At 43.2% G+C, this 13,667-nt stretch overlaps 1 protein-coding gene across 7 annotated transcripts in view; it reads left to right on the top strand.

Annotated features, from left to right (window-relative positions):
* The window catches only part of ccdc30 (coiled-coil domain containing 30), a 42,524-nt gene that overhangs the window by 11,400 nt on the left and 17,457 nt on the right, over nucleotides 1-13,667 (top strand). For 6 of the 7 annotated variants that reach the window (XM_035740853.2, XM_035740852.2, XM_035740854.2 and 3 more), the window contains 11 exons: nucleotides 1,567-1,632; nucleotides 5,046-5,158; nucleotides 5,380-5,471; nucleotides 5,879-6,071; nucleotides 6,256-6,357; nucleotides 6,739-6,864; nucleotides 8,418-8,555; nucleotides 8,964-9,142; nucleotides 10,441-10,696; nucleotides 10,946-11,068; nucleotides 11,386-11,556. In XM_035740853.2, the coding sequence (XP_035596746.1) occupies nucleotides 1,567-1,632; nucleotides 5,046-5,158; nucleotides 5,380-5,471; nucleotides 5,879-6,071; nucleotides 6,256-6,357; nucleotides 6,739-6,864; nucleotides 8,418-8,555; nucleotides 8,964-9,142; nucleotides 10,441-10,696; nucleotides 10,946-11,068; nucleotides 11,386-11,556 (1,559 nt within the window). The remainder of the gene's footprint in view (nucleotides 1-1,566; nucleotides 1,633-5,045; nucleotides 5,159-5,379; nucleotides 5,472-5,878; nucleotides 6,072-6,255; nucleotides 6,358-6,738; nucleotides 6,865-8,417; nucleotides 8,556-8,963; nucleotides 9,143-10,440; nucleotides 10,697-10,945; nucleotides 11,069-11,385; nucleotides 11,557-13,667) is intronic. The other variant, XM_035740856.2, reaches the window with a different exon arrangement.

The following is a 13,667-nucleotide window of genomic DNA, read 5'->3' as shown; positions in this document are numbered from 1 at the left end:
CAGACAGCGTGTATGGCTTTGTGTGGGTGAGTGGTTTGCTGAAGTTAACGTTGTGAACAGGGTGTCCCATGGTGGGGTTATGGTATGGGCAGGCATAAGCTACGGACAACGAACACAATTTAATTTGATCGATGCACAGAGATATCGTGATACGATCCTGAGGCCCATTGTTGTGCCATATCATCTGTTGCCATTACCTCATGTTTCACCATGATAATGCACGGCCCCATGTTGCAAGGATCTGTACACAATTCTTGGAAGCTGAAAATGACCCAGTTCTTCCATGGACATGTCACCCATTGAGCAGGTTTGGGATGCTTTGAATCGATGTGTACGAAAGTGTGTTTCAGTTCCCCCCCATATCCAGCAACTTCCCACAGCCATTGAAGAGGAGTGGGACAACATTCCACTTGCCACAATCAACAGCCTATGCTAAGGAGATGTCGCGCTGCATGAGGCAAGTGGTGGTCACGCCAGATACTGACTGGTTTTCTGATCCACGCACCTACCTTTTTTCAAAGTATCTGTGACCAACCGATGCATATCTGCATTCCCAGTAATGTGAAATCCATAGATTAGGGTCTAATGAATTTATTTAAGTTGACTGATTTCCTTTTTATATGAACTGTAACTCAGTCAAATCTTTGAAATTGTTGCTTTTTGTATTTTATTCATGCTTTTTGTATTTTATACATGCTTTTTGTATTTTATACATGCTTTTTGTATTTTATTCATGCTTTTTGTATTTTATACATGCTTTTTGTATTTTATTCATGCTTTTTGTATTTTATACATGCTTTTTGTATTTTATACATGCTTTTTGTATTTTATTCATGCTTTTTGTATTTTATACATGCTTTTTGTATTTTATACATGCTTTTTGCTCGTCTTTATCAATGGATTCGATCATTCTAGACCCCACTGTATATATCAAAAAGGGCTATAAGAAAGACTAGGAATTTAGGTAGCATACTGTATAATTAAGCAGAAAGGCCCGGGGGGGTGTGATGTATGGCCAATATACCACGGCTAAGAGCTGTTCTTACACAAGGTAACGAGGAGTGCCTGGACACAGACCTTAGCTGTGGTCTATTTGCCATTTACTACAACCCCCCGAGATGCCTTATTGCTATTATAAACTGGTTACCAACTTAATTAGTGCAGTAAAAATAAACTTTTTGTCATACCTATGGTATACGGTCTGATATACCATGGATGTCAGCCTATCAGAATTCAGTGCTCGAACCACCCAGTTTATAATGCATGTTTAACACTTACTTTTAAATACTCCTACAATATTATAATAACACATTTATTTCTTATGATTTTCACACAACGGGAAAGGAGAATATGCCGCAGTGTTGCATCACCATGAAAGGATTGATAATGTTCAGGGAGGGAAGTTCATCCCTTTACATCATAACATGAGAAATGTTGGGAATTTAAAACCATTTTTTTTTTTTTTTAATCAGTGTGACATTAGTGAGAGAAATGCTGGCCTAATAGAAGTGTGTAGCCTGCTCGTAAAATCATGTCACAATTTGTCATTTGTAAAAAAAAATGTAGGGCTTGAGCAAACTGGTCAAGAGGTGGAGAGCCTGAGGAAGGAGGTGGACAAGCTGAAGCAATGTGGTGAGATACTTGTGTTGCCTTGACTTTGATAGTTCCTCTTCCATCAATTTTTTTTTCACAGTCCATATTAACGCTGAGTCTCAATAAGCTCCGTTATTGACTGGAGCCAGTTGGTGACTTATGCACACAACGTGTGTAAGGTCGGCTAACTTAAACTACTGTTAGGAAACAAACTAGCCAGTCTACAGAAAACTCTTGCTATGTCTAGGGGTTCTGTGTGTGTAAATAATATATACACACACTACCGTTCAAAGGTTTGGCGTCACTAAGAAATGTCCTTGTTTTTGAAAGAAAGCATATTTTTGGTCCATTTTAAAATAGCATCAAATTGATAAGAAATACAGTGTATATACATAGTTAATATTGTAGATGACTATTGTAGCTGGAAACGGCTGCTTTTTAATGAAATAGCTACATAGGTGTACAGAGGCCCATTATCAGCTACCATCACTCCTGTGTTCCAATGGCACGTTGTTAGCTAATCCAAGTTTATCATTTTAAAAGACCAATTGATCATTAGAAAACCCTTTTGCAATTATGTTAGCACAGCTGAAAACTGTTGTCCTGATTTAAATAAGCAATACAACTTGCCTTCTTTAGACTAGTTGAGTATCTGGAGCGTCAGCATTTGTGGGTTTGATTCCAGGCTCAAAATGTCCAGAAACAAAGACCTTTCTTCTGAAACTCATCAGTCTATTCTTGTTTTGAGAAATGAAGGCTACTCCATGTGAGAAATTACCAAGAAACTGAAGATCCTGTACAACGCTGTGTACTGCCTTCACAGAACAGCGCAAACTGACTCTAACCAGAATAGAATAGTATGCCCCGGTGCACAACTCAGCAAGAGGACAAGTACATTGGAGTGTCTAGTTTAAGAAACAGACGTCTCACAAGTCCTCAACTGGCAGCTTCGTTAAATAGTATCCGCAAACACCAGTCTCGAGGTCAACAGTGAAGAAGCGACTCCGGCATGCAGTACTTTGCTGAAGCACCATTGGCTGCGATTACAGCCTTGAGTCTTCTTGGCTATGACACTACAAGCTTGGCACACTTGTATTTGGGAAATTTCTCCTTCTCTGCAGATCCTCTCAAGCTCTGTCAGGTTTTTTGGGGTGCTTCGATGCACAGATATTTTCAGGCCTCTCCAGAGACGTTCGACCGGGTTCAAGTCCTGTCTCTGGCTGGGCCACTCAAGGACATTCAGAGACTCCTGCATTGTCTTGGCTGTGTGCTTAGGGTCGTTGTCCTGTTGGAAGGTGAACTTTCGCGTCAGTCGGAGGTCCTGAGCAATCTGGTGCAGGTTTTCATCCGGGATCTCTCTGTACTTTGCTCCGTTCATCTGTCCCTCAATCCTGACTAGTGTCCCAGTCCCTGCTGCTGAAAAACATCCCCACAGCATGATGCTGCCACCACCATGCTTCACTGTATGGATGGTGCCAGGTTTCCTCCAGAAGTGACGCTTGGCATTCAGGCCAAGGAGTTCAATCTTGGTTTCATCAGACCAGAGAATCTTGTCCTTTGACCTCTGAACCTAGAGATCTTGGGTCGATTGCAACGAAGAAGCTGAACTTTGCACGAAACACTGTATTAGCGCTAGTTTTCTCCAAACAATACTAACTGGAGATTACATGCACCTGTGTGGTAAAATTCTCATGTTGATACTAGACCGCTGAAAATGTCATCCAGCCCTCAATGACATAATGATTGGAAACTGTAAAGCTGATAGACTGTATACAAATCACGATTGGCTTGATTTATTGACATATTTCAAATATGGACAGTTTTAGGGATATTTCCCCCCCGATCTTGATAAGGAATGACCATACCATTTTTTAATGGTATTTAATAGAATTAATGGATTACATAAATGGAAACAAAAATGTATTAGAGTAGGCTACACCAAAATAATTTTTCCATTCATAAAATGTGTACTTTAAATTCCCACAGTAGATTTGCTGTGGTAAACGAGGAAATACATTATTTCAGTTGTTTGGAATGATTGTCAAATAGTTACATCTACCCTTGGTCTGCTGAAAATGCAGATTTAATTTATACCGATGATAATACCCATCAGTGTGAAAATGTCTTCAGACTTTGCCAGTAATCAGCACTACAAGTTAACACCAACAGATTTAGGGAGCAGTAAATCAGTGGCCAATAAAGGTTGCAATTGAGATCAGCTGTGTGGCTTATTTTTAGCGTGGAATTCCATTTTTCAAAACGTATTAAAAATAAAATACGGATACCTTATTTACATAAGTATTCAGACCCTTTGCTATGAGACTCGAAATTGAGTTCAGGTTTCATCCTGTTTCCATTGATCATCTTTGAGATGTTTCTACAACTTGATTGGAGTCCACCTGTGGTAAATTCAATTGATTGGACATGATTTGGAAAGGCACACACCTGTCTATATAAGGTCCCACAGTTGACAGTTCATGTCAGAGCAAAAACCAAGCAATGAGGTCAAAGGAATTGTCCATAGAGCTCTGAGACAGGATTGTGTCGAGGCACAAGGGTACCAAAGAATTTCCTCATCATTAAAGGTCCCCATGAACACAGTGGCCTCCATCATTCTTAAATGGAAAAAGTTTGGAACCAAAGACTCTTCACAGAGCTGGCCGCCCGCCCAAACTGAACAATCAAGGGGGAAGGGCCTTGGTAAGGGAGGTGACAAAGAACCAGATGGGCACTCTGACAGAGCTCCAGAGTTCCTCTGTGGAGATGGTAGAATCTTCCAGAAGGACAACCATCTCTGTATCACTCCACCAATCAGGCCTTCGTGGTAGAGTGGCCAGAAGGAAACTATTCCTCAGTAAAAAGCACATGACAGCCCGCTTGGAGTTGCCAAAAGGAACTCCACAGACCATGTGAAACAAGATTCTCTGGTCTGATGAAACCAATATTTAACTGTTTGGCCTGAATGCCAAGCATCATGTTTGGAGGAAACCTGGCACAATCTCCATGGTGAAGCACGGTGGTGGCAGCATCATGCTGTGGGGATATTTTTCAGCGGCAGGGACTGGGAGACTAGGCAGGATCGAGGGAAAGATGAACGGAGCAAAGTACAGAGAGATCCTTGATGAAAACCTGTGCCAGAGCGCTCAGGACCTCCGACTGGGGCGAAGAAGATTGGTGCTTCAACAAAGTACTGAGTAAAGGGTCTGAATACTTATGTCAAATGTGATGTTTCAGTTCATTTGTTATACATTTGCTAAAATTCTAAAAACCTGTTTTTTCTTTGTCAGTATGGGGTAATGTGTGTAGATTGAAGGCTGGAACGTATCAAATTGAGTAAAAAGTGAAGGGGTCTGAACTTTCCCAATGCACTCAAATAGTACTTATTAAGTAGCACTTTATTTGTGGAGGTCCATGTGAAGCCCCTCTACACAATGATTGTTTGTTTTCCTTAGATACGCTGGAGCTGCAGAGGGCGAAGGAGCACAATGAAAGACTGGATGGGGAAATCTGGGTTCTGAGAGAGCGAGTGCGCTCCCTGGACTCTGAGAAGAAAACCCTCTTACAGGTGGTGTGCATTGACTAAACATATAAGCCTACTTTTTGGGCCCTAAAATATTGGGTTACCACATATTACCTAGCGGATTCTTTGTAAGCTCGAACAGTAATGTCACAGACTGACAAACTCCCATCACTATGGGATGTGGTTAGTACTTTTATGTGCCTCGTGAGGCTGTGTTTCTTGTACAGAAGGAATGATGTGTGTACAACAATGTTTGTATTTGTCAGGGGGAGGGCAATAGCAGTGAGCACCCTAAAGATCTGCCTATGATGTTGTTGACCACATCGAAACCTGAGGAGCAGGAGCAGATTCATAAAAGGTATGGATGCACCCTCAGCCCCATTGCAATAATTAGGTTAATCCTGCATCTGTAGAATCATTCTGTTCAGAGGTCTTTCTCTGGTTGCGCTGACCAGGAATCACCTCATGTCAGTCCTGTCCACATGTCATTCATAAGAAGTAGCATTCACGCTGTTCAATCAAATGTATTTAATGAAGACCTTTTACGTCAGCAGTTGCCGTTCATCAATGATCTGACATCTTTCTTGTTCTCTCTTTCTGACACTCTCTCCCTCTCACACATTTATCTTACTCCCTCGTGCCGTCTTTCTCTCTCCCTCCCCTTAACCTCCTCGCATATCTCACACTGTCTTTCTTTCTCTCCCTCCCTCTCACGTACACACTTTTCTCACACAATCTCCCTGACTCTCTCACCCTGTCCTGCAGGTGTCGCGAGGCTGTGGAGGACGTGGGCTGCCAGCTGCGGGAGCTGCAGCGGCGCATGCAGAGGCAGCAGCGGGAGCAGGAGGAGCTGGTGGAGAGGAACGAAGAGCTGGAGGCGCTACTGGGAGAGGCCCAGAACGCCAGCAAGGAGGAGTGCCAACTCCACGAGGGTGAACTCGAGGGACTGCACCGCAAGGTGGGAGAGGGGGCTGAACGAGAAGGGATAGAAATGACATAATCAAGAGAGAACTTCTCAGGACTTTTTGTCAACAAAACAGAGACAAAAGTCTTTTCACAGATTTAGACACTGTTATGGTGCTGGAGATAATGAATGAGGTTATAAATGATTATCGTGTTCCTTTTTAAACGTCCACTCACAGATTAAAACCCTAGAGGCAGAGCTGAAGAAGATATGTGCTCAGGACCAGGTACTGAAGGATGGAGGTGTCGTCGGCAGAGAGACCGAGACGTACTTACATCAGGTAGGAAAACGTTGTGCTGTTAGCTTGTAAATTTCCACTCTAAACTGACTTGCCTGTGCCATTGTTTTGTCTTATCCAACTACTTTCTCAAAAGTGTCAGGCACCCATGAATGGTAATAATTTAAAACCAATGTAGCAGGCCAAAGAAGTTCTTCCCAGGCACCCAGAGACACCCAGACTGGCAATCGCCTATAGCTATTTGATTGCCAGTGACCTATTGTACATCGTAACGGTTTGTGAACTTTGAGAATAGGAGCTGTGCTTGAGTGACAAGTTGCCCCTAACCACAAAACAGGAAGGACTATAAAAAATAACTGAACTTTCATCAGTGAATAAGGACTTTTACCAACTGTAATATTTTTTCCTGCCTGCCCTACCTAGTTAAGGGACAGCAGTCAGGAGAGGGTGGCCCTGCTGGAGGCTCGTCTGACCGAAGAGAAGGATTGGAGGAGACAGCTGGAGGTAGACCTCGGCTCTGCCCAGATTGCACTTAAAAGTAACAAAGAGGTACGCTGCAATGCATGCTAGGTAGAATAATGGGTTTTGCGAAGCCCAATGATGTCCAGTACCCGTCAAAAGTTTGGACACACCTACTCATTCAAGGGTTTTTCTTTATTTTTTTTACTATTTTCTACATTGTAGAATAATAGTGAAGACATCAAAGCTATGAAATAACACATATGGAATCATGTAGTAACAAAAAGTATTAAACAAAATGTTTTATATTTAAGATTCTTCAAAGTTGCCACCGTGACAGCTTTGCACACGCTTGGCATTCTCTCATCCAACTTCAACAGTGTTGAAGGAGTTCCCACATATGCTGAGCACTTGTTGGCTGCTTTTCTTTTACTCTGTGGTCCAACTTATCTCAAACCATCTCAATTGGGTTGAGGTCGGCTGATTGTGGAGGCCAGGTCATCTGATGCAGCGCTCCATCACTCTCCTTCTTGGTCAAATAGACCTTGCACAGCCTGGAGGTGTGTTTTGGGTAATTGTCCTGTTGAAAAACAAATGATAGTCCCACGAAGCGCAAACCGGATGGGATAGCGTATCGCTGAAGAATGCTGTGGTAGCCATGCTGGTTAAGTGTGCCTTGAATTCTAAATAAATCACCAGCAGTGTCACCTGCAAAGCACCCCCACACCATCACACCTCCTCCTCCATGCTTCACGTTGGAACCACACATGCGGAGATCATCCTTTCACCTACTCTGCATTTCACAAAGACACGGTGGTTGGAACCAAAAATCTCAAATTTGAACTCTTCAGACCGAAGGACAGATTTCCACCAGTCTCATGTCGATTGCTCGTGTTTCTTGGCCCAAGCAAGTCTCTTCTTATTGGTGTTCTTTAGTAGTGGTTTCTTTGCAGAAATTTGACCATGCTATATATAAACCCTGGATTACAGAATTGCTGCTGCATTGCTCATTGAGAGGCTTTGAAGCCACTGGTCGGCCATTATGGCACTCCCCAGTAGGAGCAATCGTCCATAGGAATTAATGGAATTCTACAGTATTTCAATTATATGTTTCAAGGGCAAAATTACATGTATTTTTGTTTTTGTAGTGGGGACAGTAATGTTAGTACTCCAAAAAATATATAGTTTCTGTTTAATGTTTAGTTCACACAATATAATTTAAGTATGCTTTAAAGTGTCTGTAGTAGAATATACTTGGCAAAAATGTATGTAGACATAAATGCATTTCTATCGCTTCCAAAATCTTTTTTACAATGGAGGAGAACCAAGATGGCTGTGCGGTGGGTTCAATACAGGGTTTATACACATAATTGGTTACCTCCAATGGTTGAATTGGGCAGCCTCCTCCATTGGATAGCTATCTATCAGGGGCCTACGTTGTCCCCTGAAAACATCTCGCATGGTTTTAACCTAAAGGCTGTTGTAACCTTTCCACATGCTATCTCAATCATTTGGAAATACACAACAGCAAGATATTTTTTCTTTGGATTCATAGCTGTAGTTTTATCTGTAGTCGTATATCTTTAGAAACTATAGTTGTTTATTGATAATACTGTCATTGTCTGATTGTCTGTCACCTCAAGACACTGCAGAGAGATGAGAGGGAGCTGAGGAAGTTGCGATTGGAGATACAGGGCCTGCAAACTGAATGTCAACAAGGGAAAACGCTCATCAAGAGCCTAACGCAAGTTAAAGGGGAAAAGGGAATCTTGGAAGAGAAAGTGAGTTGAATTCACCAAATTGCCCCTGCCATGGTTCATCACTGAATACAGTCTGTACACCATTGTTATACGTTCCTCAAAAACACAAACTCTGATTCACACTATAGGGCGAAGCTGAGATATACTGGGCTGACCTGGTTAAATGCTGAAACCGTGCTGAAAAGGTCAAGATAAAAGTACAGTTTGGGCCAGCAAAGTATGGTTTGAGGCGGCCCTATAGTGCGACTTGGGCAATAGTGTTCGGGTTTGTGACGAATTTCAAATCTATCCTTCATTGTATTCGACTGCACTGATCAAGAGACTATTGTGTCGTAGGAGTGAAGCTGCCAAACGGAATAATTTTCTATTGATCTGAATAGACAACATGTCGAGTGAAAGTGTTTTTCATTGACTTTGTGCTCACGGCAGGTGGCCCAGTTGGAGCGAGCTCAGAGCAGACTCCAGAGTGACCAGGAGCACCAGACAGAGAGCAGCCGGACCCAGGAGGACCTGAGGGAGAGCAGGACGCAGGTGGAGGAGCTGGGAGCGAAAGTGGAGCGACTCACTTCGGTGCTCTCCTGCTTGGAGGAAGAGCATTGCACACTGCGGTCATTATCTAGACAATAGATTGTGTGTGTGGTCATTATCTAGACCAGTGGTCACCAACCGGTAGATCTTCTAGGCATTCTTTGTTGATCGCCAAACATTTCTGTAGAAAAGCCAACGATAAAGGCTTTGCTTTGCGTTCCTTTTATATATTTTTTATTTCGACTTTGCGCTTTTGCCGGAAGTGCACTTGATTCAGAAGCCCGGCGCGCCAGGTAGGCAAAGTGTTCCCATTTTGAACCATTTCATTTGTCTGAAGGTGCAAACTCCGCCTAATCAAGTGCGCCTACTGACCTGGCCAATCGCGTCGCTCAAATCAACGTGCCAAGTACAGCTTCCGCGACCCCACAGCAAAGTTTGATACCAGCCTACCAGAGAGCAACTGTCAAAGAATACAGCAAAGAGCTGCTGTTTTTATGAGTGAGTTCATGATGAAGTTTTTATTCAGCACTGTCAACAATGTTTCTATTAAACATAAAACGCGCTTCTCCCGACTCTCGCGCTGCACTGAATTAGCAGCCAAGTGTATCGATAGGCCTGCGTTTCTTTTATTGTCAGCAGCTCATTATGTCTATTTTAATAGCAGGGAATATTTGAGTTTCTCTGGTCATAGAAACAACGTTCAGTGCGACAGAAATAATGCGGTGCAACTCGAGTTTCACCATCAGTAGGAGGACGGTATCCCTCTGGTCAATGAAAAAAGTACAATTATTTCCATTTATACTCCGCTGTGCCTCACAAGATATACAACTGATCTGTTTTGTTGTCAAAGCTCACGTTTTGAGATCTAATATGGCCTGAGAAGAACAATATTAGCAGGCCAGACACAGCCAATATTCTGTGATCATGTATTAGGCCTAATGCACAAAGTTTGGTTTTATTAATGTTGCACAGGCTTACATTTTTCACGTTTTAAAAAAGCGGTAGATCTCGGCTTGCTTTTTGACTGAAAGTGATCTTGACTCAAAGGTTTGTGAGCACCACTTTAGACTGACCTTTCTTTACATAGTCATTTTGTGACTGGAGGTTTGAAATATGATTTTCTTTTGTTATGTGGTACACATGATTATACAGTGAGCCTTGTTGCGGCACCGGTTGGTGTAATTGTCATCTACAGAGTGCAGCTCTATCTCTATGATTCCTTGTACCGTTCCCTCCAATCTGTCGTCCTCACACTCCCCCGTATGGCCTTGCGGTTGTGTACTGTTAGGTTGCCATACAGTCATGCGTCTTCGTCAGGTCACACTCAATGATGCCACGGTAACAGTTCCCACGTCTGCCTGTCCATGCCAAATTTCAGGGATGAGATGGTGCAGGAGAGGAGGCGGGCCGCAGACCTCCAGGCCCAGCTGAGTGAGCGGGTCCGGGAGAAGCTGACCGCTGAAGGGGAGAAGGAGAGACTGGGCATCGAGCTACTCCGGCTCAGGGAACAACTCCAACTCTCCACCCAGACCCGACAGGAGACCGCAGGACCCACCAGGCCCAGACAGGATACCCCAGAATCAGACTACAGCTTCCTCCTAACAGAGAGGACCAAAGACGAATGCCTCAACCAGGTACCTGGATAAGCATTCACATAGAAACATAAGGTGAACATGGTTACTTTCATAGGGTCTTAAATAGAAAAACATCTTGTCTGATTTATGACAAGCCAAAGGATATATGAATATCGAATTGTGTCGCCACATACATCAATTATCAGTGATTGTTTATGTATCTTCCATAACAAAGATTTTGTGTCTGTGTCTGTCTTTCTGTGTGTTCTGTGTGTGTGCGTGCGTGTGTGCTCTGCACTCCTCTCCTAGCTGGCGTCTCTAAAGTGTGAGCTGAGTCGTCTGCACGCCACCCTGGAGGAGGAGCGGCAGCTGGCCAATCAGCACCAGCTGGCCCTGCAGGCCCAGATCAACGAGGCCCAGGCCCGCACTAAGGTCAGTACCCAATGTCCCCTCAACGGCCTGTCAGTGTAACTCAATCAATACTGTCACGCATAATGCACTGAACAACGATAAGCCAATATTACTCAATGTTATCCTGGGACGATAAGCCAAAATTACTCAATCAAATTACTGTCACACCTGATGCACTAAAGTCTAAGAAACAAAATGTCTAGTCCCTAATATAAACACAAATATAAAGCCAGGGAAAAAGTGTTTTATTGTCTGATATTCTCCTTTTTGAGGTGAACCAGCCCTTCCAATTGGCTTATCTGTTCCCCCACCATCCCTCTTCCCCAATGCCTCCCCAGTCCCAGGACTCCGTGCTGGGGCAGAAAGCTGAGGAGAGCAAGCAGCTGAAGCAGGACCTCCAGAGAGCCCAGAGTCTGTTCACCTCGGCTGAGAGGGAGCTACGCTACGAGAGAGAGAAGAACCTGGACCTCAAGAGACACAACGCCCTCCTGGACCAGGAGAAGATCAAGGTACACTTAACACTACCACATGTTCACTGACGGCCAATTCTAACTTTCACTGACAGTTTCACTTAGTCATGCATTGATGTCAATGGGAGTGAGACTTAAATGCTTAAGTGGAAGTTAGGATTCGCCCATTAAATCGTACAGAACATCGAGCCTAGACATTATCTTGTTATCCTCTTAAAACATTGTTATATATATTTAAAACATTGTTTTATATATATATATATATCTCATATACAGTCGTGGCCAAAGGTTTTGAGAATGACACAATAATTTCCACAAAGTTTGCTGCTTCAGTGCCTTTAAATATTTTTGTCAGGAATACTGAAGTATAATTACAAGCATTTCATAAGTGTCAAAGGCTTTTATTGACAATTACATGAAGATGATGAAAAGCGTCAATATTTGCAGTGTTCTTTTTCAAGACCTCTGCAATCTGCCCTGTCATGCTGTCAATTAACTTCTGGGCCTCATCCTGACTGATGGCAGCCCATTCTTGCATAATCAATGCATGGAGTTTGTCAGAATGTGTGGGTTTCTGTTAGTCCACCTGCCTCTTGAGGATTGACCACAAATTCTCAATGGGATTAAGGTCTGGGGAGTTTCCTGGCCATGGACCCAAAATATCGATGTTTTGGCTGAGAAGCAACACCACACATGAATGATGCTTTACTGTTGGCATGACACAGTACTGATGGTGGCGCTCACCTCATCTTCTCTGGACAAGCTTTTTTCCGGATGACCCAAACAATCGGAAAGGGGATTCATCAGAGAAAATTACTTTACCCCAGTCCTCAGCAGTCCAATCCCTGTACCCTTTGCAGACTATCACTCTGTCCCTGATGTTTTTCCTGGAGAGAGGTGGCTTCTTTGCTGCCCTTCTTGACACCATGCCATCCTCCAAAAGTCTTGGCCTGCTGCCATTCCTGAGCAAGCTCTGTACTGGTGGTGCCCTGATCCCGCAGCTGAATCAACTTTAGGAGACGGTCCTGGCGCTTGCTGGACTTTCTTGGGCGCCCTGAAGCCTTCTTCACAACAATTGAACCACTCTCCTTGAAGTTCTTGATGATCCGGTAAATGGTTTATTTAGATTAAATCTTACTGGCAGCAATATCTTTGCCTGTGAAGCCCTTTTTGTGCAAAGCAATGATGACATGTGTTTCCTTGCAGGTAACCATGGTTGACAGAGGAAGAACAATGATTCCAAGCACCACCCTCCTTTTGAAGCTTCCAGTCTGTTATTCGAACTCGAACAGCATGACAGTGATCTCCAGCCTTGTCCTTGTCAACACACTGTGTTAACGAGAGAATCATTGACATGATGTCAGCTGGTCCTTTTGTGGCAGGGCTGAAATGCAGTGTAATTTTGGGGGGGTGATTCGGTTCATTTGAATGGCAAAGAGGGACTTTGCAATTAATTGCAATTCATCTGATCACTCTTCATAACATTCTGGAGTATATGCAAATTGCCATCATACAAACTGAGACAGCAGACTTTGAAAATTAACATTTGTGTTATTCTCAAAACCTTTGGCCACGACTGTACACTACCATTCACAATTTTGGGGTCACTTAGAAATGCCCTTGTTTTTGAAAGAACACTTTTTTTTGTTGTCCATTTTTAAAATAACATCAAACTGGCAGCTTCAGTAAATAGTACCCGCAAAACACCAGTCTCAACGTCAACAGTGAAGAGGCTACTCCGGGATGCTGGCCTTCTAGGCAGAGTTGCAAAGAAAAATACATATCTCAGACTGGCCAGTAAAAATAAAAGATTAAGATGAGCAAAAGAACACAGACACTGGACAGAGGAACTCTGCCTAGAAGGCCAGCATCCCGGAGTCGCCTCTTCACTGTTGACGTTGAGACTGGTGTTTTACAGGTACTATTTAATGAAGCTGCCAGTTGATGACTTGTGAGGCATCTGTTTCTCAAACTAGACACTCTAATCCCACTCCTCTTTCTATTCTGGTTAGAGACAGTTTGCGCTGTTCTGTGAACGCAGTAGTACACAGCGTTGTACGAGATCTTCAGTGACTTGGTAATTTCTCACATGGAATAGCCTTCATTTTGCAAAACAAGAATAGACTGAGTTTCAGAAGAAAGGTCTTTGT

Source organism: Oncorhynchus keta, chromosome 28 (genome assembly GCF_023373465.1).
Source record: "Oncorhynchus keta strain PuntledgeMale-10-30-2019 chromosome 28, Oket_V2, whole genome shotgun sequence".
NCBI classification, from domain to species: Eukaryota; Metazoa; Chordata; class Actinopteri; order Salmoniformes; family Salmonidae; genus Oncorhynchus; species Oncorhynchus keta.
Note: the sequence above shows the minus strand (reverse complement) of the source record. Positions and strands in the feature narration are given on the sequence as shown.